Source organism: Euprymna scolopes, chromosome 7 (genome assembly GCF_053919585.1).
Source record: "Euprymna scolopes isolate OS-2025 chromosome 7, ASM5391958v1, whole genome shotgun sequence".
NCBI classification, from domain to species: domain Eukaryota; kingdom Metazoa; phylum Mollusca; class Cephalopoda; order Sepiida; family Sepiolidae; genus Euprymna; species Euprymna scolopes.
Genome location: NC_136488.1, coordinates 163,448,056 through 163,474,042, shown reverse-complemented (window position 1 = coordinate 163,474,042; position 25,987 = coordinate 163,448,056). Strand labels below are relative to the sequence as shown.

General features: G+C 35.5%; 1 protein-coding gene across 1 annotated transcript in view; it reads left to right on the top strand.

The window, feature by feature from the left end:
- Positions 1–601: 601 nt before the first annotated feature.
- LOC145280120 (uncharacterized) overlaps positions 602–25,987 on the top strand; it is a 148,651-nt gene continuing 123,265 nt past the window's right edge. The window contains exons 1-3 of the mRNA XM_080131877.1: positions 602–735; positions 6,153–6,209; positions 15,240–15,434. Coding sequence (XP_079988003.1) covers positions 732–735; positions 6,153–6,209; positions 15,240–15,434 — 256 coding nt within the window. The 5' untranslated portion in view covers positions 602–731. The remainder of the gene's footprint in view (positions 736–6,152; positions 6,210–15,239; positions 15,435–25,987) is intronic.

Below are 25,987 nucleotides of genomic sequence, written 5' to 3'. Positions count from 1 at the left end.
TATGCATCATATTTTTTTACACCTGCAGTTATGTATCATATTTTTTTCCAGTAAAAAAAAGATTAATAATTAAATGTCTGCTGTCATTTAATTTTTCCATATAAAGCATTTAAAGGGCTTCCGTAGTCCCTCAGCCCTACTCAGGAGCCCACTTTGGGAAACCCTGTCTTAGACACTTAATGATAGTGTCTAGTAGGCTTTCAAGCTCTCTCCAGTAGGCATTCAAACTCTCTCCAACAATCAGATCTGTTAGAGTTTATGAGTTTTCAAATAAAATCAAAGAGTGGTTATGACCCAACGGGTCACTGATACATGTAGTTTACTTTTCATTAATTCCTCCACACATGCTACAGTTTTATTTATATCTGAGTGAGGGGGGGTAAAATTTTCGGGTTCATACCTTTCCCAACAGTGTCCATACTCACAATAAGAAAGAATTGAACACAGCCTAGCTAATTTCATAGTTCACAACGTTATCTATTAGGCCAACCACAAAACCCTTCGAGCAGTTGTGCGCCTAATCACGGGTTCACACTTGAAATCGTGGAGATAATTTCAACTTGTTCGTTGACCCCTTGAAATCAGTCGATTAGAAACATATGAGAAGTGTACGCTGCATATGTGTGTTCGTTGAGTACCTGTTGACTTGACTCTTACATCGTGCTATCATCTGATTGGCGTCGCACTTTCGTCTCATGAAGGCGTGTTAATTACCAACAGAAATACTCGCAATGGGTAAGTTTGCTAATTTTCTTATATTATCATTTAAAAGAATATTTTATATATAAAATACTAGCAGGCCGCCCGGTGTTGCCCGGTAGTAAAATACGTTTAAATATGATATTTTAATTCATGCAGATTTTGTATTTATTATTATAGAGCATATTCCCAATTTGATTATTATATTGTTCCCAGTATGTAGTCGTGGCCGCTCGACATTACCCAGTCATAAAATACACTTAGATATGATATTTTAATTTATGCAGATTTCATATCTATTATAATAGAGCTAATATTTTATTGATTATTGTATTGTACCTAATATATAGATTTCAAACGTAAAAAAAAATATGACTTGGTGCCATCAGCTAGAATCAAAACAAAAATATATAGCTATCTTGCCTTATCTGGACTGTCTAATCTAAATTTATACACATATAAAAACTAAAAAAAAAAAAATAATGTTGTTAAAGATATAAATGTATATTTGCGCATGCATAGAAATAATTTGTTTAGTCATCATACATCTGCTAACTTCCAATTTTTGTTCAAATTTAATCCCTTAGCAATTATTTTTACCAGCCAAAAAAAAAAAATTGAATTTGTTTCATAGGTCTGATTCCAATCTCTCTCATCCGTTTTATTGGGCGGGTGGTGGTGTTCCTAGTGCTGCTGCTATTATTATTATTATTATTATTATTATTATTATTATTTATGTTTGTTTTTTTTCATTTTACATATTTTTCTACTAACAAATAATAAATCGAAACTTTATGTCCTTATCTATGTCCCTATGTTGTTATTTGTGAGAATTTTGAATTGGTTGACTTGCCGAGGGTAGGTCGGTGGGGAAGAAAGGAGTGCTGGTAGCTGTGACCAACACGGCCGGTGGCCCGTTAATCAAAGAACCTGAGTGCCTATTCCTTACAAGTTAAATAGACATTTCAGTCACGCGTGAATCTCGTTGACTGAGAGTTGGAGTAGGGGGTGCCCGCTCTACTGTTGTTGTAGTTGTTGCTGTCTTTTAGACAAATTACACTTCGACCATCGTTACCCATTTGTTAGTTTTACAAAGAAAGACTGCTTGTAAGCAACGTCGGCATTTCGTTGCAAGACTTAAACCGTCTTTTCTCCCCCCCCCTACTCGTCGGTATGCTAATTCCGACATATTTAGCACAAACAATTTTCTATGGTGTAAGTAATTTTAAACATAACAACATTCCAAATAGTAATACCAATAACTTTATAACAGATAAATTAGTAGTAGTGTTACTATTACTACAAATAACCATTGAAAACCGTGTACATAGCCGTAAAAAGCTTTAAAATATGACGTTGTTGATGCTGAATTATTAATAATATTCATTGACTTCATCTACTGCTTGAAAGGAAGGATAGAAAGGTTTGGTCATTTCTATTGGAAGTGGCTTTTATTATAGTTTAGGCAATCGAATACTAAGAAAAGTATGCAAATTCATATACTTTTTTTTTTTACTTTCTTAAGTCTGCCTATAAAAAGAAATTTCTATTTGTTTTGTTATTCTCAACCAATTAGACCAAAAAATTATTTATTATCTTTTTTTAGAATGGTTATTTACTATCCTATGTTGTCATCCACTTCCGGTGTAGCAAATCTAATTCACTTCCGGTCTGAGATGTATAACCATATTGTTTATTTAAAGACTCTTTAACATTACGTTTCAGAATTTTTGAGATCGGAATTCATTATTCGTATTATGTGTATTCTTCGAACTACTATTCTCACCTTGAGTGTCATTTTCACAATGTTTCAGTCGATGTAACCTCCGACTTTCTTCAGGTGTATCTTGTCGAAGTTTAGAAACTTTCTGTCGAACTCGGGAATTAATATAGGGTTCCGTTTGTAATTCCGTGTAGATTCCCGAGTTCGACAGAAAGTTTCCTGAATTTTACAAGATACACCTGGACCTGACACACCTGAAGAAGGTCGGAAGTTACATCGACTGAAACGTTGTGAGAATTACACTCAAGATCATTAGTTCAGAGAATCCAAAAATAAAGCTTTGACATGTATTAAGGAGCAGAGTAATAATAACTAAATCATATTTAATCAACCATTAAAAATAGCACAAAATAATTACAAGCAAAGCATCTCTTTTAAGTAACAAATATAAAAGTTTTCATTTTGTTAGGGATGTTCGTCCATCGTTTGTGAAGATGACCGTGATCATGCAATTGTTCTATGGGTTCAAAGATGGCTTGTTAGACCGATTCGAGCTCTGAAATATTTCTCGCATGTTGGATACCTGTGGGATGATTCTGTAGCACAGATGCTGACTCCTTCTAATATCATGTTTCCTCTTGCGTTCTTCATTGTATATACATTCAGCAATTCTAGCCCATTTTGTGAATTGGATACGCCAGGAACATCTATCCTTGGTTAGTTTTTAACATGAGCTAGAATAAAAATTGAACAGTTTGAGGAAGGCCTTTAGACTGCCCTCGAACCGTTTCCACTGTCGATAATAGTCAGCATATACTTCCTAACTTCCGGTGTGTCTGTTACCGGAAGCAGTGCCAAGGCAAATCAGTTCCTTCGCTTTTTTCTCTCACGCCTATATCTTCTCTATGCATGTACTCTTTTTTATTACGTTTTTATGATCTTTCTTTTTTTTTTTTTGTTTTTGTTATTCAATAATCATCGAAAACTTTTTGGTCTTATTTTAATTAAAAATTATTGAAAATTATTATTTTTTTTTTTTTTTACAATTATTGAAAATTATTATTTTTTTTTTTTTTTAATTATTGAAAACACTTTTTGCGTTCTCTTTTTTTTTTTTAAGAATCCTTTTTCGGTAACCTTCACCCGGGACCGTTTGAGCGTTACCCACTTTTTCCATGGAAGTTCAAAGCTTGCTTTAGGTGCTAGAAATACCCCATTGTTGTCGTCTTTGACTGATTCCATTCCACTAACGCAAGCAGAAAGACGCTAGTGTTGCTTCTCCGTTGCCCGTGTTCGTGCAAGAGATCAAAATCTAGGTCAATCTTTTATTACTAACTTGCTGTAACTGTCTGGCGTTGCCCGGGAGCTTTGTTAGTTAATTCTCATTTTTGTTTGTTTCGACGTAGCCTGACCCTCGTTATTCAATATTCCTTCCTCATGCATTTTACGAAAATGTGCGTACATTTTCTACTCCACAACAATTTCATAGTTTGTGACAATCTATAAAAACTGATTATAAGATGTTTCCTTCATTATCAAAGTAACCACATTTATAGGTCGTATCTAACAACAAGGTATTTCTATTTGCAGCTAACATTTTTTTTTTATAGAATAACCATTAAATATCGTTTTGAATCAATCAACAATTATTTTATTTCTGACAATCCATAATTGTGTTGTTTTTTCCAACAATTGACCATATTTTATTTCTTCTGGTCAAGTATACGTCTTTGTCACGTATGTTTTATTCCTGTCAGGTGACATTTCCGGTACACCTGGCCCAGATATTCAAATAAATAGAAAAATTATTTTATTTATGCAGTGACAATTATGAAGGGTAAAACATTTAAATGGATCGCATATAATTTTTTTAGTAACTTTCTTTAGATATATTTTTTGTTCTGACAAAAGAAACAACTAACGCTACAATTTAGATCAGCGTCGTGGAAACAGATTACAGCGTCATCGTCCTTCTTTAGAAAAAACATCATTCCCGTTCGATTTCTAAATATATTTGTTTAATTATTTACTATTTAAAAAACGGAATCGATGAAAATAATAATTATTAGCAGTAAAAATTGTCTGTTTATTCATAATAAGTTTTAAGACCTTAAAACAGTCACCAGAACCCTTTTCTTTTTTCTTTTTTTGTGCAATTTTGGCTTCGGGAAGTGTTGTGGAGTTTCTTAAGCATTCAACCACTGTGCTGAACATTGCTGGTTGTCGTAGAGAATCCACTTCTCATCACGCGTCACAATTCGCTCAAGAAATGGGTCGTTTTTGTTGCACAGAATGAGCGTAGAAGACAACGATTTTTTTAATTATTATTATTATTCAATTCATGTGGCACCCATTTATTCAACTTTTTTGACTTCCCTATTCATTTTAAATGGCGAACGACTGTTGAGTGGTCGACCTCGAGTTCAACAGCAACACCTTGTGTGGTTTCCTGAGGATCGGCTTCAATTAACGCTTTCAAATGTTTGTTATCAACCACAGTCTTCATTTTCAAGGCTCTCGTCATAATTGCAAATTTCTTGAACCACTGTTGTGCCACACATTCGTTAGTGGTTCCTGGGCCAAATGCATCATTGATATCACGAGCTGTCTCGCCAGTTTTCGGCCTAGTTTGAACAGGTGCAAGAAAATCTTGCAGATTTAAATTTTGTCCATGATGTTAAAAAGCCTGCAATAAAGTGAATGAAGAGATTGAGAATGGTAACGAATAACACGATTCAATAGAGTGAAAAACGCGCAACATTGCTATACATAACATTGCTATATATAACATTGCTATATATAACATTGCTATATATAACTTGAAAGTACTGGACTGGACTAAAATGACCAGCGTTGTGGCAACCATCATTCACCATCGCCTCCATTGGGTAGGCCATATCAATAGGATGGATCGTTCCAGACTGCCTTAAAAAATATTTTATGGTGAGTTCGCCAATGGGACGCGACCATGAGGAGCACTTAAACGACACTATAAAGACGAATTAAAGTGCACCTTGGCAATGACTAACATCGACCCTTTCTCATGGGAACAGGCTGCCAGGGACCGGACAAAGTGGAGGATCCTGGCATGCAAAGGTGCCATGGACTTTGAGAAGAAAAGAAGACAATATGAAAAGGATAGGAAAAGAAGAAGGGTGTGAGAAGAACTGCCTCGTCCCCTGCCTACATTACCTAGCAAAAGCTGCCACAATTCTTCTACCATCGGTTGGGCCTTGCAAGCCATATAAAATATAGGCATCCTAGAAGATAGGGGACAGATGATGGACCCGATACTCAGACAGGAGTAAGCGCCGCCACCACTGCCAACAACATATATCAATGAATTAATTCAGAAATTATATATAAAAGTAACATACGTAAGAAACCACCAACCTAATAATTTTAAGAAAAAATGTTTAATTGTAGAATTCTATACAGAAATTTAAAATTTTACTTTTAATAAGTAGATGCTTCTGGGCAAGTAAGGTAACGTCTCCATTCTAACAAAGTTTTTTGGTAGACTAATATTTTCAGATAAATAAACTAAAGCAAAGTGAATTATATTTGCATCAAGGACAGTGGAATAATCAAGCAATAATTAGGCTATTTCTGATCCATATGTGTAAATGGATTGCTATTTGACTTTGAAAATCCGACAATATAACTTTATATGTTAGATTTTAATTAAGATATATGCATGAATAAAATGTATTGTATTTTTGTGTTGCAGGCACAAAGGCAATTTCCTTGTTGTTCCTGTGTTTAATGCTGGCAAGCACTGGACTGTGTGAGTACCGTTTGATTTCTATGAAGAATATTAGGTTATTTTTTAATTTTGTATATTATTTGCCTTGGAATCATACCATGCTTATCACAATTTTTATTTATATTTTATTTTTTTTAAATCCTTTAAGATGAGGCAATCATTATTATTTTTTTTTTTTTTGTGAACTTATCTCCATAAATGTTGTTTCACCACGTTTCGACCAATATAAGTTGGCTGAAACGTGGTGAAACAACAATTATGAAGATGAGGAAAACAGTCAGCAAAAAAATTGAATACTCAAATTATTTTTCATATAATTTGGATTCATCGGACCACTGTTCTCATTGTTTTGGTCGCTGTAACCTCCAACGTATCTTGTCGAACTCAGGAGTGTTTCTGTCAAACTCGAGAACTGGGACGGAATTTCGAACGGAACCCTTTATTTACTTCACAGGGGTAGCATGTTCTTGTTTCATCAGCCATGACTAGAGTGATGTCCTAAATAATTCGCAATTGTATTTTCTGGTCGCCCACAATGAGAATTGAACCTTCAGGAGAATATCACTTTTTATAGATGAGTTTTCCAAGTACTCTAACCACTGCCCCATGGGTCCTTGCGTCCAAATTCCCAAGTTTGACAGAAACATTCCCGAGTTCGACAAGATGCACCCGAAGAAGGTTGGAGGTTACATCAACTGAAATATTGTGAAAATCACACTCAAGATGAGAACAGTAGTCCGATGAATTCAAATAATATGGATAACCAATCCTCATCTCAAAAAATTCAGAAACATCAAATTATTTTGTTTGTTCAAATAAAGGTTCCCTGAAACGCTATCAAATAACTTTTTAACGTCTAAATTGGCTAGAATTGGTAGTGTCACAAAAGTGCTCGAACAGATGATGATGATTGGTCATTTATTTTACCTGCAAGAAAAGATTATTTGGAAAAATGTGCAATCATCAAAAACATTTTAGTAAAAGCTTTCATGCTTTAACTTCTTTATATCTTCAAATATTTATTTCTGGTGTTTGGTTTGGTTGTTTTGTTTTATGACATTGTAACTATTTTATACAGCATAATCACGCTGATTAACAAATAACATGAAATTAATCATATTTGCATCAAAAAAAATATTTAACAGTTAGTGACAGTTTATAGGCAATCAATGAGATTAAGAAAGCAAGAAACGAGAAAAAAGGAGAAAAAGGATATAATAAAAATCCATTGAAAACGACGGTAAAATCTAGAACATGAAAAATCCGAAATGGTTCAGTTGAAGATCCATTGGTAATCTATAAGAAAACAGAATTATAAATGTCCAGGGTAAAATGCAGCTTCCAGATCATGGAGAAGTGAAGATTCATTTTTTCATATAAAACGTTCTTTGATCTTTTTAAATAACTGATAAGGCAAATGGAAAGTGTTAAAATGGAGATTCTAAATGAAAATGAGAAAATATATTGTCATTTGCACAATTCAGATACGAGTATACATCTTTGCTCATTAAGATTGAGCCAGCCCCAGCTACGAAGTGTTTTAGGTGATCCATGAGACATAACTTCATGTCACCATACGCTGTGGCAAACATGTACTTGACATGCATGTTCAGAAAGGCATCTTCCAGCAGGTTTCCAGTACTCCATTATGTGGACTACCGTTTTGTGTCCTACCCGCCAGACAAGTTTATTCGGGGTGGGGTGGGGTGCATCTATGTTAGTAAATCAAACGCTCCCCCAGATACCAACCTGTAAATTTCTACAATTCGTGGTCTATACACTGTCTAACCTTCCCGAGTAGTCATCCATCTGGTACTAGCCAGGTTCATTGTTGCTTAACTTCGATGATTTGACAAGAACCGGTGTGTCAACGTAATTGTGCTATACATATATGTATATTTCAAGTATATATATATATGTGTGTGTGTGTATTTCAAGTTTAACCTGTGTCTAAATTGTTCTCTTTAATAATTATTTTCGACAGATAGGGAGCAACGTAGAAAAACCCTTTCTTTGTTTAATTATATTGCTGGAATGGGAGATTATAACCAGCTGTTATGTGTATAATTCGATCAACGGCTCACGTTCGTCCAAAATCGTTGCAAAGGTTCGATTGGATCTTGTTAAGAGTGCCTTCCGCGCCGACAAGTGCTTTCTCTCCTCTTTTTTATTTTAGTTTTGTTCTTTTTTTTTTCCTCCGATCGCCATGTCTATACATCCATTTATTTCTGTGACGTCACACTAGCACCACGGTTTGGTCATTTGCATACGTGTAAGTTGCACCGTTACAACGATACCCTTTGTTCCACTATGAACTCAGTATGCAAACCTTTTTCAGGCAAAAACTGTTTCTTTTACCTTTTTGTCAGAATAAAATAAATAAGGTGTTTTATCTGTTTAATCAATTGTATATCGACTATCAATCATTGGTTACTTTGAAACGAACAAGTCAAACTTCACTTTTGATAATTAAATGCAAATGATTTCTTTGTTATTTGTGATAAACAATATCTCGTTGAACAGATTCGTTAAATGAATGCTTAAGTTCCTCACACAATAAGAGACAAACAATAAAAAGGTTAGCCTGATATCTTCTTATCTGCCAAGTCCAAACTTTAAAACTCTGAACATCTTAACTCCAGCCAATGTTATTGATAACGAATTAACCAATGAATTCAACACACTTTTCTGGTCGAAAGTTGAAACTAGATGAACTTCAAATAAGGAAGCAATCAAGTTCATCTTTTTTCTCTTTCTTTTAAACTAGCAGGGAAAGCTTATGTTGCCCGGGATTGAATGAGGATCAACGAATGTCTCCACACCATTTATTGTCATCGGAATCAGGAAATTGCCTATTTTTCAATCAAATACAGAGTGGAACGATAAAATTACCACCCTAAAGAAAATAAGACTACGGCTTCATTTTAAATTGTTTATTGAAAAAAAAAATCAATTCAGGAAACTTGATTATGTAGAAAAGCTGACATCTATTCAATGTAGCTGCTTTCAGCCTCAATCACCGCCTCGATATGGGTCCGAAACTGGGAAAATGCCTTTTCCACAAGTGTCAGCGGGAATTCAGCAAATACTCGGCAGATGGAAGCGATCAGGCAGCTTTGGTGCTGTGAGAGGTCATATTGGTGATGTTCTCTATGTATGACCCAACAAAGTAGTTCAGCAAAAGTACCCGTCATTGACTGGGTTCAAAAACAGCCTACAGAAAATGGACTCTGATTTATGAAAGTATGATAGGTTATGAAAAGGAAGGGTTGTAAATTTGAGTTGAATTTGTGGTTATCAAAATTTTATTATACGATCCCTATTTAAGTAAAAACATACTTATCAAAGTATTCTTATGTACATCTATATCAAAAACACTTGTAAACGTTTTTTTTAATTTTAAAATTTTTTATTTCCATACTTTGTAGACCAGGTGCGATCGCAGACCCCACAATTTTAATGAAACACCGTTCTGTAGGATCAAGCATACCCATTCCTGTGTCTCGATACATCTATCATTATATGTAATCAGTTTTTTAAAATAGTCAACCATATAGGAGCCTATTCGTGACTAGACACACACACACACACATACACACACAGACATTCAGCTTTATATTATATATATATATATATATATATATATATATTTTGTGTACAGAAAGTTGTTAGTTGAGACAGGTCATTGGTACCGTCGGTTTCAAGCCCGATAATAAGGCCCGTTTAAGGTATCCTTATCAAGCTCTCTTCAGCCAATATTCGTCTATCTTATAACCGGAAGTGTGAAGTATATATACCTCGCGAATCCACGTTCAAATCTCGTTTTGTTTAATCCCCCCCCCCCTTTTTTTTTTTTTTTTTTATATATATATATATATATATATATATATATATATATATATATCGGGTAATGTAATACCTAATTTTCAACTTTGAATTATTTAAATTTAAGATCTAATTTCGAAAAAATGTTTTTTTTTTTGTTTTTTTTATTTATATGAATCGATTTTAATTTGAACCCCATTTAATTTCAAAATTTCTTTCCTTATGTATAAAAACTTCAAAATCTGTATTGGTATCGGTTAAAAACTTAAAAATTCGTTTAATTATATCGAACATTTAAAAATTTCCAAAAATACGTTTAAAGTTTTAAAAATATATTTTTAATTATATCGAATCACGTTTAAAAATTTCGAAATACGTTTAAAAATTATTTTTAAAAAACCCAAATATTTCAAGGTTAAGATAAGATAGACGAATATTGGCTGAAGAGAGCTTGATAAGGATACCTTAAACGGGCCTTATTATCGGGCTTGAAACCGACGGTACCAATGACCTGTCTCAACTAACAACTTTCTGTACACAAAATATAAGTACGCTCTTAAAATTTGGATTTTCCTTTTAATTGAGCACTCTGCTGGAATTCTTTTTCCAAAAAAAACTAATCATATATATATATATATATATATATATATATATATATATATATATAAACATGCACAAAAATTCACAAATATACATTTTTTTTAACAAATGTTTGCCAAAAAAAAAAAAATGATACAAAAAATTATTTGTCAAAAAGGAAATTTACAAAGGAAAGGTTTTAAAAAGTGACTTTTTTTTAACAAAAACTGGAAACATTATGTTAGGTATTAGTTGGTTAATTTGGTTAGTAGGATAGAAATGGTCGCAGTTTAACATCGTGCCCGGGACAATTTACAATTTTTTATCTTTGTGTGATTTTGACTGTTCATGCTTCTCTTTTTGGGTTTCTGAAAAGAGATTTATTCATAATTAGATTCCAAAAAGTTCGGTTATAAAATGTCTTAATTTTATTCTTTTTATAGGTTTAGTGAAAATGTCGGCTATATTATTTTCAGACGTCACATAAGTAAGAGTAATAGATTTTTTCCTTATTTCATCCCTTATAAAATGATATCTGATATCAATATGCTTCGACCTTTGATGAATCATAGAATTATTTGCTAATAATATACTGCTTTGACTGTCACAATAAATTACTATAGTTTTTTTTACTTATATCTGGTTTTAAAATAGATTTTAGAAGGGTGTGCAGAAAAATTGCCTCCTGTATGGAATGGGTAAGGGCCACATATTCTGCTTCACAAGTAGAAAGGGCAACAATTTGTTGCTTTTTAGTTTTCCAAGAGATCATAGGTCCAGTCTTTGACAGTCTAAAACAATACCCCGTTATACTTTTTCTATCCTCAGAGTTACCCCAATCTGAATCTGAAAATCCTTCTAAATTTAGGGGATATGTAGACTTTTTAAATATTAAAGATTGTTCCTTGGTTCCTTTTAGGTAATGAAGGATTTGTTTTGCACGATTAAGGTCCTTAATTGTCGGTCTCGATATGTTTTGAGATAGCTTTGTTACAGTGTCACATATGTCAGGCCTAGTTGCGGTCATCAAATAGATGAGGCTCCCTACCATTTCCCTGTATAATCGATTATTTATGGATTTTGTTTCGGTCTCTATATTTTTATTTATATCCATTTCGACGGGAGTTTTACGCGGTTTGCAATCTTGCATTCCGAACTTGAGCAGAATTTTTTCAATCTATCGTGATTGGTTCATAGAGTTTCATTTTCACATGTAAATTTTATACCGAGGAACCATGACAGTCGTCCAAGATCGGCCCTTTTAAATTTTTTATTCGATTCATTTTTAACATCTTTTAAAGTGTTGTGACAGTTTGAGGCGAGTAATATATCGTCAACCTAAAAAACCAAAATTAACAATTTATTACCTATATTTTTGGTATACATGCACACGTCTACAGGACATTGCTTAAATTCCTGTTCTATTAAATAATTATGGAGTGTTAAATTCCGATTGTGTACACTTTGTTTTGGTCCATATAACGATTTATTCAATTTCCACACCCAATTTTTATTTTTTTATTTTAAATCCCTCTGGAGGGTAAATATAGATTTCACAGTCAATCGGAGCATTTAAATAAGAATTTTTTACATCCATTTGATATATTTTTTAATTGTATTGAGCGGAAAGTTGTAACAAAATTCTAATTGTCGTTAAATATGTCGTTGGTGAAAATGTTGCAAAATATTCCATTCCAGAAATTTGTGAAAAACCTTTTGCAACAAATCTTGCTTTAAAAGTTTCACTGCCAGAAGCTGTGATTTTTTTTTTTTTTTTTTGAAAAAACCCAGCATGAAGAAATTATATTTTTATCTGTTGGTTTTGCCACTATTTCGTATGTGTTATTTCCAGATAAAGCTTTCAATTCGGATATCATAACTTGTTCTCATTCTTGGTGATTTTCTTAATCAATTGCCTCATTATAACTTTCCGATGCGCTGTTTAACGAGTAACAGTAATCCACTGCGTAATCGTGTATCTTTTCAATTTGTAAGAAGTCTGGTCTTTTTCGCTCCCTTATTGGGTATTAACATGTCTGGTTAATATTTTCTTCAAAAGTTCTACTGTAATTGTTGTCGTTATCAATATTTTCATTGTGATCGATTAAGATACTAGGTAATATTTCACGTTTTTCATCCACTGGATCGTCATTTTTTAAATTTAATGTATCATTGAATTTTACACATCTAACCCTTTTTATGGCATTTTGGGCTGGAAAGTAGATTAAATATGCTGGACTGTTTTTATCATAACCTACGAAAATACCTTTTTCGCTTTTAGTATTTAGTTTACTGGTGTTTTCTATAAATGCAAAACAATCAGAACCAAATAGATGCATTATGTTAATTTTAGGTTTTACACTGCAAAACGCTTCATACGGCGTTTTGCCTAATCTTGTATTGAACGATCTATTTCTGATATATGCTTCTGCCATTAAAGCGTATGTCCATAAACTTTCGATTCGATAAGTAGGCATATTGTCATCTCAAAAAGGGTTCACCATGCTCTTTCAGTGCCATTTTGGAAGGGGGAATATGGTGCAGATTTCTTGTGTTTAATATGGTGGTTAATTAATAGAAATTCAAAGTCTACTAATAAATTCAGTCCCATTGTCTGAGCGAATACATTTTACTGAGTCGTACGGGGCAATATCCGCTAAATATTTCTTAGTGGCGAGGATAGTGTCGGATTTGTTTTTTAGAAAATAAACTATAATTAAACCGTAAAAATCATCAATAAAGTTCAAAACGTACCTTAGATTATTTCTCCCCATCGGGCTGATCGGACGTGCTAAGACACAATGCACAAGTGAGAGAATTTTCGTAGCTTTTTTGTCTGGTGTTCGGCTTATATATTTTGTCATTTTCCTCTGTGCACATGCATCACAATTTGGGAGATCGTCTGAAGGTATTATTTTTATGCCTTCGACTACATTTGGTAAGTTTTTAATATCAGCTGTAATGCAGTGTCCTAGAATTTTATGCCAGGTTTCCAAGTCGTGACAAGCAGTTTTTTGAGGGAACCATACTTTTTAAATAATATAGTCGGCCATTTTCTTTAATGTCTAATACAGTTCCATTGGGGTATATCAATTTTGACTTGTTTTGGCCAAACTTTATATTTGCGCCTTGTTTGTGCGCATGTGTGTGTGTGTGTGTGTGTGTGTGTGTGTGTGTGTGTGTGTGTGTGTGTGTGTGTGTGTGTGTGTGTGTGTGTGTAGCAGGTGACGTCGGAAAATGTTTTCTTCTGTCTTCTCTCTCTCTCTCCCTGGTTGTTTATGTCAACTATCTCTTATAAAGACATCAATATACATTCCTGAAATATAAATATTAAAAATATTTAATTGTTCCTTTTTTTTTTTGCATAGTGTAATTTTAATTTCCAACCTGGAGTTTAAGCCTTTTTTGTTTTTGGTGATAATTACAATTCAGGTCATTTTTATAGGACACAAGAATGTAGATCAAAGTGCATCTGGAATGTGTGTGTGTGCACCCCTCTGATTTTATAAGTGTTGCCCTGGCTCTCTTACTTCATTATTTACTCTTTATCATGCCAACAACTTTTCAGAATAGGTTAACACAGCACATTCATGTTTTATTTAATTGAACATTTTTGGGAGGTTCCTCAGTTGATTCAATTATTTTCAATTATTTAAAAAAAAATGGTTGGATGACTGTGTGTTGTTGCATGAGCTGTAGACATAGCAGCAGAAAGAAAAGGAAAGATAAAAACAAAAGCGATATGGTTGGACAATGAGGTGAAGATGAGCTGGCATGAGAGATTTAAAATGCACGTTTCAATGGGACAAGCAGACATGTCAAGATATGATAAGGAAAAACACGTTTTCAATACAGTGGATATTTGTCAACTACATGATGAACTGAGAGACTTTTAAACAAAGATGTAATGTGTTGTTTTAGAAAGTACCATGAATAAATGTCTTTTATTTAGACTTAAATAAGCTGCGTCAAATTTTCTTCTTTTTTTTTGTTCCTTTGCGACTGTCTCAGATATGATGTGTTGCGCCCGAGTATTAAAATGTAACGACACCATTAAAGAAGATTAATGACAACCTTACAAGTTACGTCTTTGAGTTATCCAAGTTTTTGTTGTTGTTGCTAATTCTGCCTGATTAATTGTGTTATGTCTTTTTAAGATGAAAATCACTCTAGACAAGGCATGAAGCCACTTTATCTAAGCAGCTGAAAAAAGGGTCAAAAACTAACCCATAATTAGTATTAGATGGATAGTTTTAGATAGTATTAGATGGATAGTTTTAGATAGTATTAGATGGATAGTTTTAGATAGTATTAGATGGATAGTTCTGACTCAGAACACAGCAATTCTTCCCCCTTTATAAGAAACATCGCTCATGGAATGTGAGGACTAAAGGACAAAATAAGAGAAGCGATTTATAGTAGCCAAAGTGCTGCTGTAGCCCATCTCTTTTTTATGAATTCTAGAACAATTCAAACCCACTTAGGCTTTTTGAGCAATCTGGCTTTGTTAGCTAGCTTGTGATTGGTCCTATTTTGATCAACTCAAGACATTGTTTAAAATGAGGTCCATTCAAAGAGAGGTAACTTTAAATGTCTTGCAATAATTCATATACATAATAATATCCATAACTTTTTTCTTCAATGCAGCAGAAGAACTTCCAACATTGCCCAGTTCGTACCAAACCATTATCGAAATTAATGTTGACAATAAACATTATTCCTTGCTGCAACGAGAATTTAAAGATGGTGACAACAAGCGGGGAACAATATGGCAACTGCGAGAAGACAAGGCGAGTCGGGTCATTGTGGATGAAAAAAACAAACAAGCGTTTCATATATTCGGTAAGAAACATTATCTCAAGTTTCTCTTATTAATTATATACATGCATGTTTTTGTATGTAGAGAGCTACATTCAATAAGCTAAATCTATATGTTATCTCCCTTTATGGAGATATTCTCTCTTAAATAAGAATGTGTTGTAATGTGGTTCAAGAAAGCACATAGATACAGGGTGGAATGATAAAATTGTTGTCCTAGAAAAGATGACATGATCCCATTTCCTTTTGATGAAAACCGGTTTCCTTTTTTTATTGTTGCAAACCATCTGCTAGTTGGTCAGTTGTGTACAAATTCCAAGAACAGTAGAAACCTTCTATCATGCCTTAAAGTGACACAATATTCAATGAGTGAGATTGGAGGTGCGCTACTGTACAACTCATGCTATCTACCAATCCAAATTATGACAACAGGATCATTGCTCGCACCCTCAAAATGTATCGCTGGATTGCCATGAATAACAGGAACGTGCCCAGGGTGATGAAAACAAAGTTTCCAGCCATGGTTATGGCCTTTGGTATGGTTTCAAATGAGTGACTAGGCCATGCGCCACCTCACATCTTTGAAATCGGCTTGAAAGTCAACATCAAAGGGTACTTGGATGTGCTGAAAAGTGTGGTGATCTCCTGGTGCAATCAGGTTGCTGCTAGCAGTTCCTGGGTGTGACAGTAGAACTCTGTGCCGGCCCACAAGTCCAAAAAGACTCAGGCTTGGCTTCAGAAGGAGTGCCACGACTTCGTACCCTTCCCTCCTCCTCCGACCTAAACCCGCTGGACTACTTCGTTTGGTTATACATTGAGAACATCCACCGAGTATTCACCAAGCTCTTGCTGGTGCTTGTGGAAAAGGCAAGCTCCCAGTTCTGGACCCATATTGAGGTGGTGATTGAGGCTGAAAGCGGCTAAATTGAATAGATGTTAGCTCTGCTAAACAATCAAGTTTCATGGATTGATTTTTTCAATAATTTTTTTAAATAAAGCTGTAGTGCTGTTTTCTTTAGCGCGACAACTTTATCATTCCATTCTGTATATATATATGGTCATAAAATATTTGAACAAATAATTATTATATCAGGAGTTTTATTAGACTTGAGAAATCGATCTGCATGGCATTATCAGAAAGTGTTTCACTACCGATTCCAATTGAATCAGGATCTTTGGCCCATGATGCAGCAATTTAAGACAAAACCATGAACTACTGTAACTTTCTATCGCCTCTCGTTTCATGTTTGTTTTATTACTTTGTTAAATTTTTTGGATCGAATTGAATCAAAAAATGAAAAGGCATACAACTATAACAATTAGAAAATAGAACCAGTTTGAAAAGTCGTCTGCTCTTTCCTTTATAAATTTCACAAATTGGTAAAAGCTTTAGATACCAATGCATATTATCAAAAACATAAACACATAAACACATTGATAACAGAACACCTATATTTATTCATTGAGTACAGCACACCATTTGTGGTAATCCCAGAAGATTCATAAGTTTCATTGCAAAAGAACACGATGTGCCAGAAGGAACGATCTGAAGTGTTTATATTATTTGGATTATTCAAACTACTGAGTTTCCATTAATGTAACCTTCGGCCTTTTTTCAGGTGTTTCTTGTTGAACTAGGGAATCTTTAATGAATTTTAAACACTACTCATTATTTAATCTATAGTGATAGCATGCTCTTGTCAACCATGACTGAGTTGAAGTTTTAAGTAATTTACAATTGTATTTTGAATGTTGTGCTAAGATTGAATTTCCAAACTCCAGAAGAATTTAACTTGCAACTGAATTTTATCAAGTACGTTATCTACCATGCCATGAGTCCTTGCAGACAAGTTTAGTATGAATTTTGGAAGCCTTAAACCTATATTTGTTTTTAGATGTAGAACTTTACATCTTGTTCAACAGAAATATTCCCGAGTTCAACAGCAAGATTCCCTAGTTCGATGAGAGACACCTGAAGTAGATTTTTTTTTTTACATGGAAGTCAGCACTTATCAAGGCCCGGAAGCCACCCGGAGATAAGGGTTATTGCATGTACAGTAATCAATGGGATAGTATTGTAGTAATCGTTAGTATTGGAGATTTGGTAAAGTGTCTTCTTAAGGGGGCGGTTCATCAGGAACTTATTTATATTGGACTTGAAGACATCTAGGTTGTAGTCAGGTGGGAAACAGGCAGACGGAAGAAAGTTCCACTTGCGTGCACTTCTAAGAAAGAAGCTTTTTTCATGGAATCTTCGTTTTGATTTAGGCACAGATAAAGAGTGGGGAAAATTATTGACAGTGGTTTCTGCTAGACGGGTGTTTTTTGTGAAAGATCGGCGAGGGGGACCAGGGATTGGAGCTTAGATGAGCACTTGCCATGGAAGTAACGATAAAACAAAGACAGGCTCGCTATGTCTCTTCTGAGGGAGAGAGGTTGCAGGGAAGAGAAAAGGGCATCCCCCACTAAGCCATGAAGTCTTTTTTGTACTCTGTCAAGGCAGGATAGGCTGTTTTTAGCAGCTCCTGCCCAGATGTTGCAGCAGTACTCCATCTTTGGACGTACTTTACTTTTATATAGATAGAGAATTGCATCGGCAGTGAGCTATCTTCTGGAGCAGTAGAAGGATCCTACCATTTTTCGAGCAACCTTGGCAATAGATCTGATGTACGTGTTCCATTTCAGGTCAGAAGTAAAGCTCAATCCCAGAAGCTTATCAAAACATGGAGCTTCTAGACGAGAGCCATCCATTTCAACTGATGCGAGGTGGGGATCAGAGCATTTAGGATGTAATGATAGGAGCTTGGTTTTAAATACATTAAAAGTAACCAGCCACCTCTTCCTCCACTGTACCGTGTGCTCAAGATCAGAGAAGAGAGAATTAGAGAAAACTTTGTCATTTACAGCCTTTGATGTGTTGCCATAGATTGTCGTGTCATCAGCATAGATGTCAACGAATGATTTAAGTATGTGTTTTGGGAGATCATTGATGTAGATCAGGAAGAGAGTTGGGCCCAGGATGGACCCCTGAGGGACTCCAGCATTAATACTGAGGGCCTCTGATTTCTGACCATCTACCACTGGTCTTATGAGCCTATCAGAGAGAAAAGAGTTAATGATTGAGAAAACATTTCCAGTTATGGAAATCTTGTGAAGTAGGTCCTTATGCTATATCTTATCGAAGGCCTTTGATATGTCAAGAGCAATTGCCCCAGAAAGGAAACATTTGTTGAAAGATTCACTAATCCTATAAGATATAACCGTTAGCACATCTGCTGTAGATCTAGCAGACCGGAAACCATATTTCATGTCACTAAGAAGGTTATTTTTGTTGAGGTGGTTGACTACTTCTCTACTTAATATGGATTCCAGCAACTTAATCATCACACACAGGAGACTTATTTTCTGTACTGAGAGGTAGACGACTTATCACCTGAATTATTTAATACAGGGCATACTGATGAGGTTTTCCAGGGTGTTGGAAAGCACTTCTCCTTAAGGCAACGCTTAAACAGTTTTGTAAGTATGGGGGCAAGTTCTGGTCGAAGCTTTTTCAACACTATAATTGGAATGTCGTCAGGGCCAGTTGCTTTACTGGAATCAAGGTTCTTGATTAGCTTGACGATCTCATGCACAGATATTTGTATGTTGCATAGTGTATGGTCTGTTAGAGGAGGAAATACGGGGAGTTGATGGCCTTCGTCGCAGAGAGTTTGATGATAGTTTGGATAGAACGCACGCTTCTGTTCAAGATCCTGTTTGCTATTTGCCAAAACTGGTGGGAACCAAGCCGCTGCTCAGCTACTTTGGATTGAACAGACTGAGCATATAGCTCTCTTGCATTTTTTATTACTCTTTTACAGTGGTTGTTAGTCTCAGTGCATCTATTACGTTGGTAGCTATGGAAAAAATGATTTCTGTGCGCGATGGCAGCAGCCCATTCTGGGGAGAACCATGACTTGTTGGAATTTTTTGGATGGTATGAATTGGTCTATGCCTACAATTAACCATTCGGTCAGGTCTGGCACTATAGAGGACACATCCTTTTTAAACATAGAATGCAGAGGTAGATCAGATATAAATGTACAGAAGCTATCCCAGTCAACCGTAGAGTATTGGTATACTGTACGGTGGTGAGGTATGTCTGAAGACTTATTACACTTTGTTTTTATCTTAACTGATACAACCGAGTGGTCAGAGGATCCCAGAGGAGATAGAACAGAACATGAACATAGCTATGGGGAAGTTGTGAGAAAAAGGTCTAGAAGGCTTGCCTTCTGACTGGAAGCATCAGGCACACGGGTGTGTTCATGAACAATCTGAGTGAAGTCATAAACAATGGTGAAGTCATGACAGAACCTCTCCTCATCATCTGTCTTTTTCGAGTAGGTCAGCCATTCCACATTGTGGACATTGAAGTCACTACAAATGTGGATATTAGCCAAAGGATGAGCAGACAGAATGTGGTCAACTTTTTCAGATATACTCTTAAAGAAAGTAACTCCGCTGTTGTGGGGATGATAGAGGGCAAATATAAATGCGGTGGTGTACGCAAGTGCAACCCAGAAGCATATATAAGGTAATTTAGGGTCTTCTCTGGAGATATCCCTACCACACAGAAAGCCATCTTTAATGTAGGTGCATATTCCATGCCCATGGCGATCTTGGGGGTCAGATTTAGATGTTAAGTTAGAGTATCCTTTATGAACTCGTCTAGGGAAGTGGTCGGCCCTATGCCAGTTTCACTTTGGAAGAATATGTCCGGTTTCATCTCCTGTAATGGGGTTTCAACCTCTGGAAGGTTGGAACGTAGACCCCTGATGTTGGAGAAGGAGACCTGGTAGTAGGGGTCGGCATTGCAGGATGGGGTTCTAGGTTTATTTGCATTTTTTTTTTGGCGATATTTCATGTTGAGGTTTTTGGGATTTGTGGAACAGGTTGACAGACTTGGTTAGAGCCGGACAGAGAGGGAAAGTAAGAGAGAAAAAGTTGGGGAAATTTTTTTTTTTTTGTAGCACATGATAAGGTAAAGCTGTACCAATTACCCACTAGTATGTCACCGAGAGGCCCCACCAGAAACTACTGCATGGTCCATTCACTAAATGGCAATGCAGCAGCCCCAGTACTTTGCACCTGCTGATAGGATAGCCTCCTTAGTGGTTAATCCAAGGTTCGGGTTCCTGACTATCAGGCGGATAACATCAGCCCAGATGAAACGTTTACCTCCAGCACCCTTATTAGTGACATGGCCACAAGGATAGACATAGAAACAGAGAATTTCCAACATCTCAGGCTACTTTTCACGAAGTACTGCCGACCTTGAAAGCAGCTTTTTCTTCACCCTTTGTCAGAAAAATCACTCATTAGAAATGAGGACTGAGGGACAAATAAGGAGAAGCGAGAGTAATGAGAGCTGCTGATCACGTATCCACAATGCATTGTCTACTCTCCATGAAGAATAAATTTTTTAATTTAAAAAACGTATGTCGGTAGTTATTAGGCATTACATCGACCCAAACATTGTGAAAATAGTCCTCAAGATGAGAATGGAATTCTTTATTCTTACTTAGGACCTCTATCCAGTCACAGCTGACAAAACAGGAGCATGCTATTCCCCCCCCCTATGAATTAAATAAATGGTTCCGTTTGAAATTTCGTGCAGATTCCCGCGTTTAACAAAAAGATTGATAAGATACATCTGAAGAAGGTCAGAGGTTACATCGACCGAAACACAGTGAAAATAACACTCAAGATGAGAACAGTAGTCTGAAGGATCCAAATAATACACACTTACTCCCTAGTTTTCCTTGGTCGTCGAAGACATCCATATTTCTGTAACAGTTTATTCAGGAGGATCAATGTTACACATGTTACTCTGTGATACCATAACCGAACGTTCGTAGAATAACTTTTATTCTGAGCAGATGGAGTGATTACAGAAACTTCTCTGGCATGATGTGATAGGTTTGGTCAGATTTCACATTGCAGTTCAATCCCATCATAGATTTCACATTGTGTTGCAACTGCAAGAGAAACTGAATGAGGTTACAACATTCACTGTCATACAACATGGTGCCCCTGACACAAACGCTATCCAGCTCATGATGCTGCCAAAGGCAATAGCTCACATAATTATTCCCACACTACGACTGCGTTCTCATCCACCACTTGCTCTTGCAGGTACCACTTCCAGGGTGGTCTCATCTAGTACTACCTTTTTTTTTTTTGCATCTTCACTCTAAACAAGGCACAGAGCCACTTTGATGTAGGGGCTACTATCAGGGACATAAGCTACAGGGGTACTATGTGAGGAGTTGGGCAGCAAGATGTCTGTTTACATTACACTTGAACTTCTGCATGTCAGTACAGTCAGGGAAGCAGGAACCTGGAAGGAAATTCCAAAGTCTAGCTGTTCTGGAGCCGAAACTATTAGAGTAGAAGGCTTTTTGGCATTTGGGGATGTCTACTGTGTAGAGGTGGGATTTTGCTGCTTGTCGGGTTTGTCGGGGGTATTTACGTCGAGAGGGTACAAGGACTTGTAGTTCAACAGAGCACCCACCATTAAAATACTTGTAAAACAGGCAGAGGGGTGCAACATTTCGTCAATGGGACAGAGGTTGAAGCCTCACTGATAGTGTGGGACCTATTAGGTTGGCGACTCTCTTTTGAACCCTGTCCAGGAGTGAGAGACTGGTAGCAGATGCACCAGCCCAAATGTGACAACAATCCCCCATACATGGGTGAATGATGGCCTTGTAGAGATACAGGATGCTTTCTCTTTGCCGCGGCCAACTCGCTATAGGGGAAAGTTGGAGTTTGGGGCTAACTTACTCTTCAGGTTACTACACATTTTGTCGACTCACAATAGACACAAGTATTACATTGCATCAAACACCCTTCCAGCACAGAGAGAAAGGATGAAAACCAGTCCCTTCTTTGCTAGGTATTAATCCAATGACTGCCTGTTCGTGACATTACTTCTTTTAACACGTTTGCTAAATTTCTAACGTTGATTTCTATTTACAAGGCCTTATTTCATTATAGAAAATTCGGCACTTCTACACTATTGAGACGAGATTTCAGAAATTCTAATACTGAATTTCACATGAAAATAATGGTATCCACGTATTCCTCGTGTTTTTAAGATGATTTTATCCCAAAATTACGAAAATCGATAATGTGGAAACTTATTAAAAAAAATGAAAAATAAAATTTGATGAAAACGATCGTAAGGCACAGGAGAGTCCAAGGAGGTAATTTTCTGTTTCGATTTAAGCAAGATGGCGGCAATTTTTCACTTGCTACCATCATAAAAGTTTTTTTTTTTTTTTAATAATTCAGTAATGTACAGGTAATTTCGACTGCAAATTTGGAAGCTACCATTGTAGTTTATTAGAATTGACAAAAAAAATCAGTTAAAACCATTGCTTTTTAACTGAAAACTCCATTTCTCAACAAATACATTTTGATGCGTCGACTTTTATCAATGAAATAAAAAAAAATGCCATTCTGATAACGATTAAATTGTTTGAAAGATTTAATCAATTTTTACGGGATGCAAGAAAGTTTTTGCAGAATTTTTAATTTTGATTTCAAATCATGTATTTTCAAATAAGTTTTCATTATAATACCTTTACTTTATATATCATATCAAAGAGCGTTTTTCGCTCTATCTAATCGTTTAAATTACAAACGGTTTAAAACAATTAGGTTTTCTTTTCAGAACGTTGAATACATGATGGAAACAAAGCAAATTCGCACAATTTTATTATTTCAATTCAAGCTAGGCCAAAAAGCTGCTGAAACAGCTTGTTATATCAACGAATCGTTTAGCCCAGGAACCACTACTGAATGAACAGCATATGGTGGTTTTAGAAATTTCGTGGTGGCGGCAAGAGTCTTGATAATAATGAGCGTAGTGGTCGGCCATCGGATGTTGACAATGATCAGTTAAGAGCCTTAGTTGAAGCTAATCAACGCACAACTGTTTGAGAACTTGCTTATAAATTAGACGCAATGCGCAATGTATACAACGATTTCCAACCACTTGAGAAGTGATAAATGGGTGCCTCACGAATTGAACGACAACAAAAAGAAATGCCATTATGACGTGTCATCTTCTCTTCTTTTACGCATTAAGAACGACCTTTTTCTCGACTGGATTGTGACTTGCAGTGAAAAGTGGTTTCTTTATGACAGCCAGCAATGCTCAACTCAGTGGTTAGACGCTGACAAAGCTCCACGACACTTCCCGAAACCAGAGTTGCACCAAAAGAAGTTTGTTTGGTGATCTTTGACCGGTCTCATCCATTACAGGTTTTTGACTGCCGGCAAAACCATTGTGGCAAAAAAGTACTCCCAACAAATAGATGCGATACATCAGAAACTTTGACAACAACACTCATCATTAGTCAACAAAAAAACGCAATTCTCCTCCATGACAATGCCTGACCGTATGTTGCTAAACCGACCCTGAAGAAGCTGAACGAATTAGGTTACGAAACTCTGCTTCATCCCCCATACTCTTCAGACCTCTCACCTACAGACTACTACCTTTTTAAGCAACTTTCTGTGTGAGAAATACTTCAAAAACATAAGCAATATCAAAAACGCCTTCAGCGACTTCATCGCCACCAGAATGCAATATTTTACGTTACTGGCATAAATACACTTGTTTTGCATTGGTAAAAGTGATGTTGATTCTGATGATGCTTATTTTGATCCAAAAATTTTTGTTTGAGCCGAGATATGTTCATCTGAATTTAAAAGTTAAAAACTGCAAGAACTTTCTTGTCAACCTGATTGTTCAGCATCAAGTGTTTTTGTACGTGAATTCTTTGCTGATTATGGTGTAAGTAGATACTACATGTTTAAGATACTTGCTTTGATATTAATTTTGAACAGATTCTGATTGGTCAAATATAATTTGAATCAGACACAACATTTTTGGTATACACAAACTTACACGAAATAAGCTGTCATAATTTACCTCCCTTTATAAACATACGAGTTCTTACTTGAATAAGAATAATAAAATACTAGCAGAGCCCGTCTTCTGGTGTTGCCCAGGAAAACTAAGGAAACTAAAAATTTCTGTTTTCACTCTTGAACTCATCTATGTGTATGCTTACAGAGGTAGTAGTGCACTTTATTTTTAATTTAAAATTTAGAACTGTATCACAACTGCAAATCAAATCCGTAAAATGACAAACAAGGAACAAAGAGACAAATGTTTAGTCTTAATCCACGATATAAAAGATATTCATAAATAATTGTATTTAGTAGAGGCAGATTCGTAGAACTATGTGCTATATTCAAATAACAGACAATGATTTAATTATAAAACAAGAAAAACTATACTAGCAGGACTCGTGTCTCATCGATGCCCATGAGAATTAAGGAAACTATAAATGTTCTGCTTCTGCAAAGCAATATGCAAATAGTTAACTTTATGACTTCAATCTTATACACATAATTAGTTTATTAGAAGATATTGGTTTTTAAATTTTTATATGACATTTTAATCTCACTATCAGTGTGAGAAATGTCTCAACTTTGTAATTATAAACTACTATCTGCAAGACCCGGGATTGAGTGAGGATCAATGAATACTCGATACTTCCAGTACTTTTATTGTTATCAAAATTTGTGAAATCGCTCATTTTTCAATCAAATCGATTGATTGCCTACTCTAGTCAAGAACCCACCGTTAGAAAGCTTCATATGCCTCCCTATTGTGACATAGTCCATAATACATGGTACTCTACATTACACTGTTGAGAATCTACTGTTGTTTTTATGAAATTATTCCAATAATTTAGGCTTGAAATGAAGTTTAAAAAGCAAAAGTCAAGTATCATGGTTCAGTTGTGCTCTAAACAAAAAATTCAATTTCGAACGCATCCTTGTCTTATCTATTAATTTTGTACGCTGGACCCTTCTTGTGCAGTGATAAAAGTTCTCAAATTCACGTGTGATGTTAGACTGTATAAGGGTGTTAACTTTTGTCAAAGTCGGACTGTTCTTTAATAGATTTTTTTCAATGATCGATTTCCGAAACTTATCAGACGCATTCTAAAACAAAACGTATCTAAGAAAACTCTCAGACACATAAAGTATATTTGTGTAAAATCTCATAAAAATAAGCCCAAACGTTTCAGAGTCTATAGAGAACGAACACACACACAGTGCCTTTTATATATAAGTAGATAGGTAAATACGGTTTCATAATTTAATATGACACTGCTAGACTTTTTAGTCCTTTAAAGTTATAAACAGTTGACTTAGAATTGAGTCCTTTATGTCAAATTGATGGTTGAATATAGTTAAATTTGTGCTCATTTTTGGATTATATATTAATCTCTATTAATCGCTATTAATCCCTAATTGTGAATCAAACGGATACCATAATATTTAGTTCGCTGCACTTCATCATAGCAAAGGTTCAAACAAATTTCCAGCCAGATCGGTTCAGTAATTTCCGAGAAAGCTTCTAAAGTAAATGTGGGATAGTGGTGACTAATCCTTGTGCATCGAACGGATACTATAATACTTAGTTCACTGAACCTTATCATAAC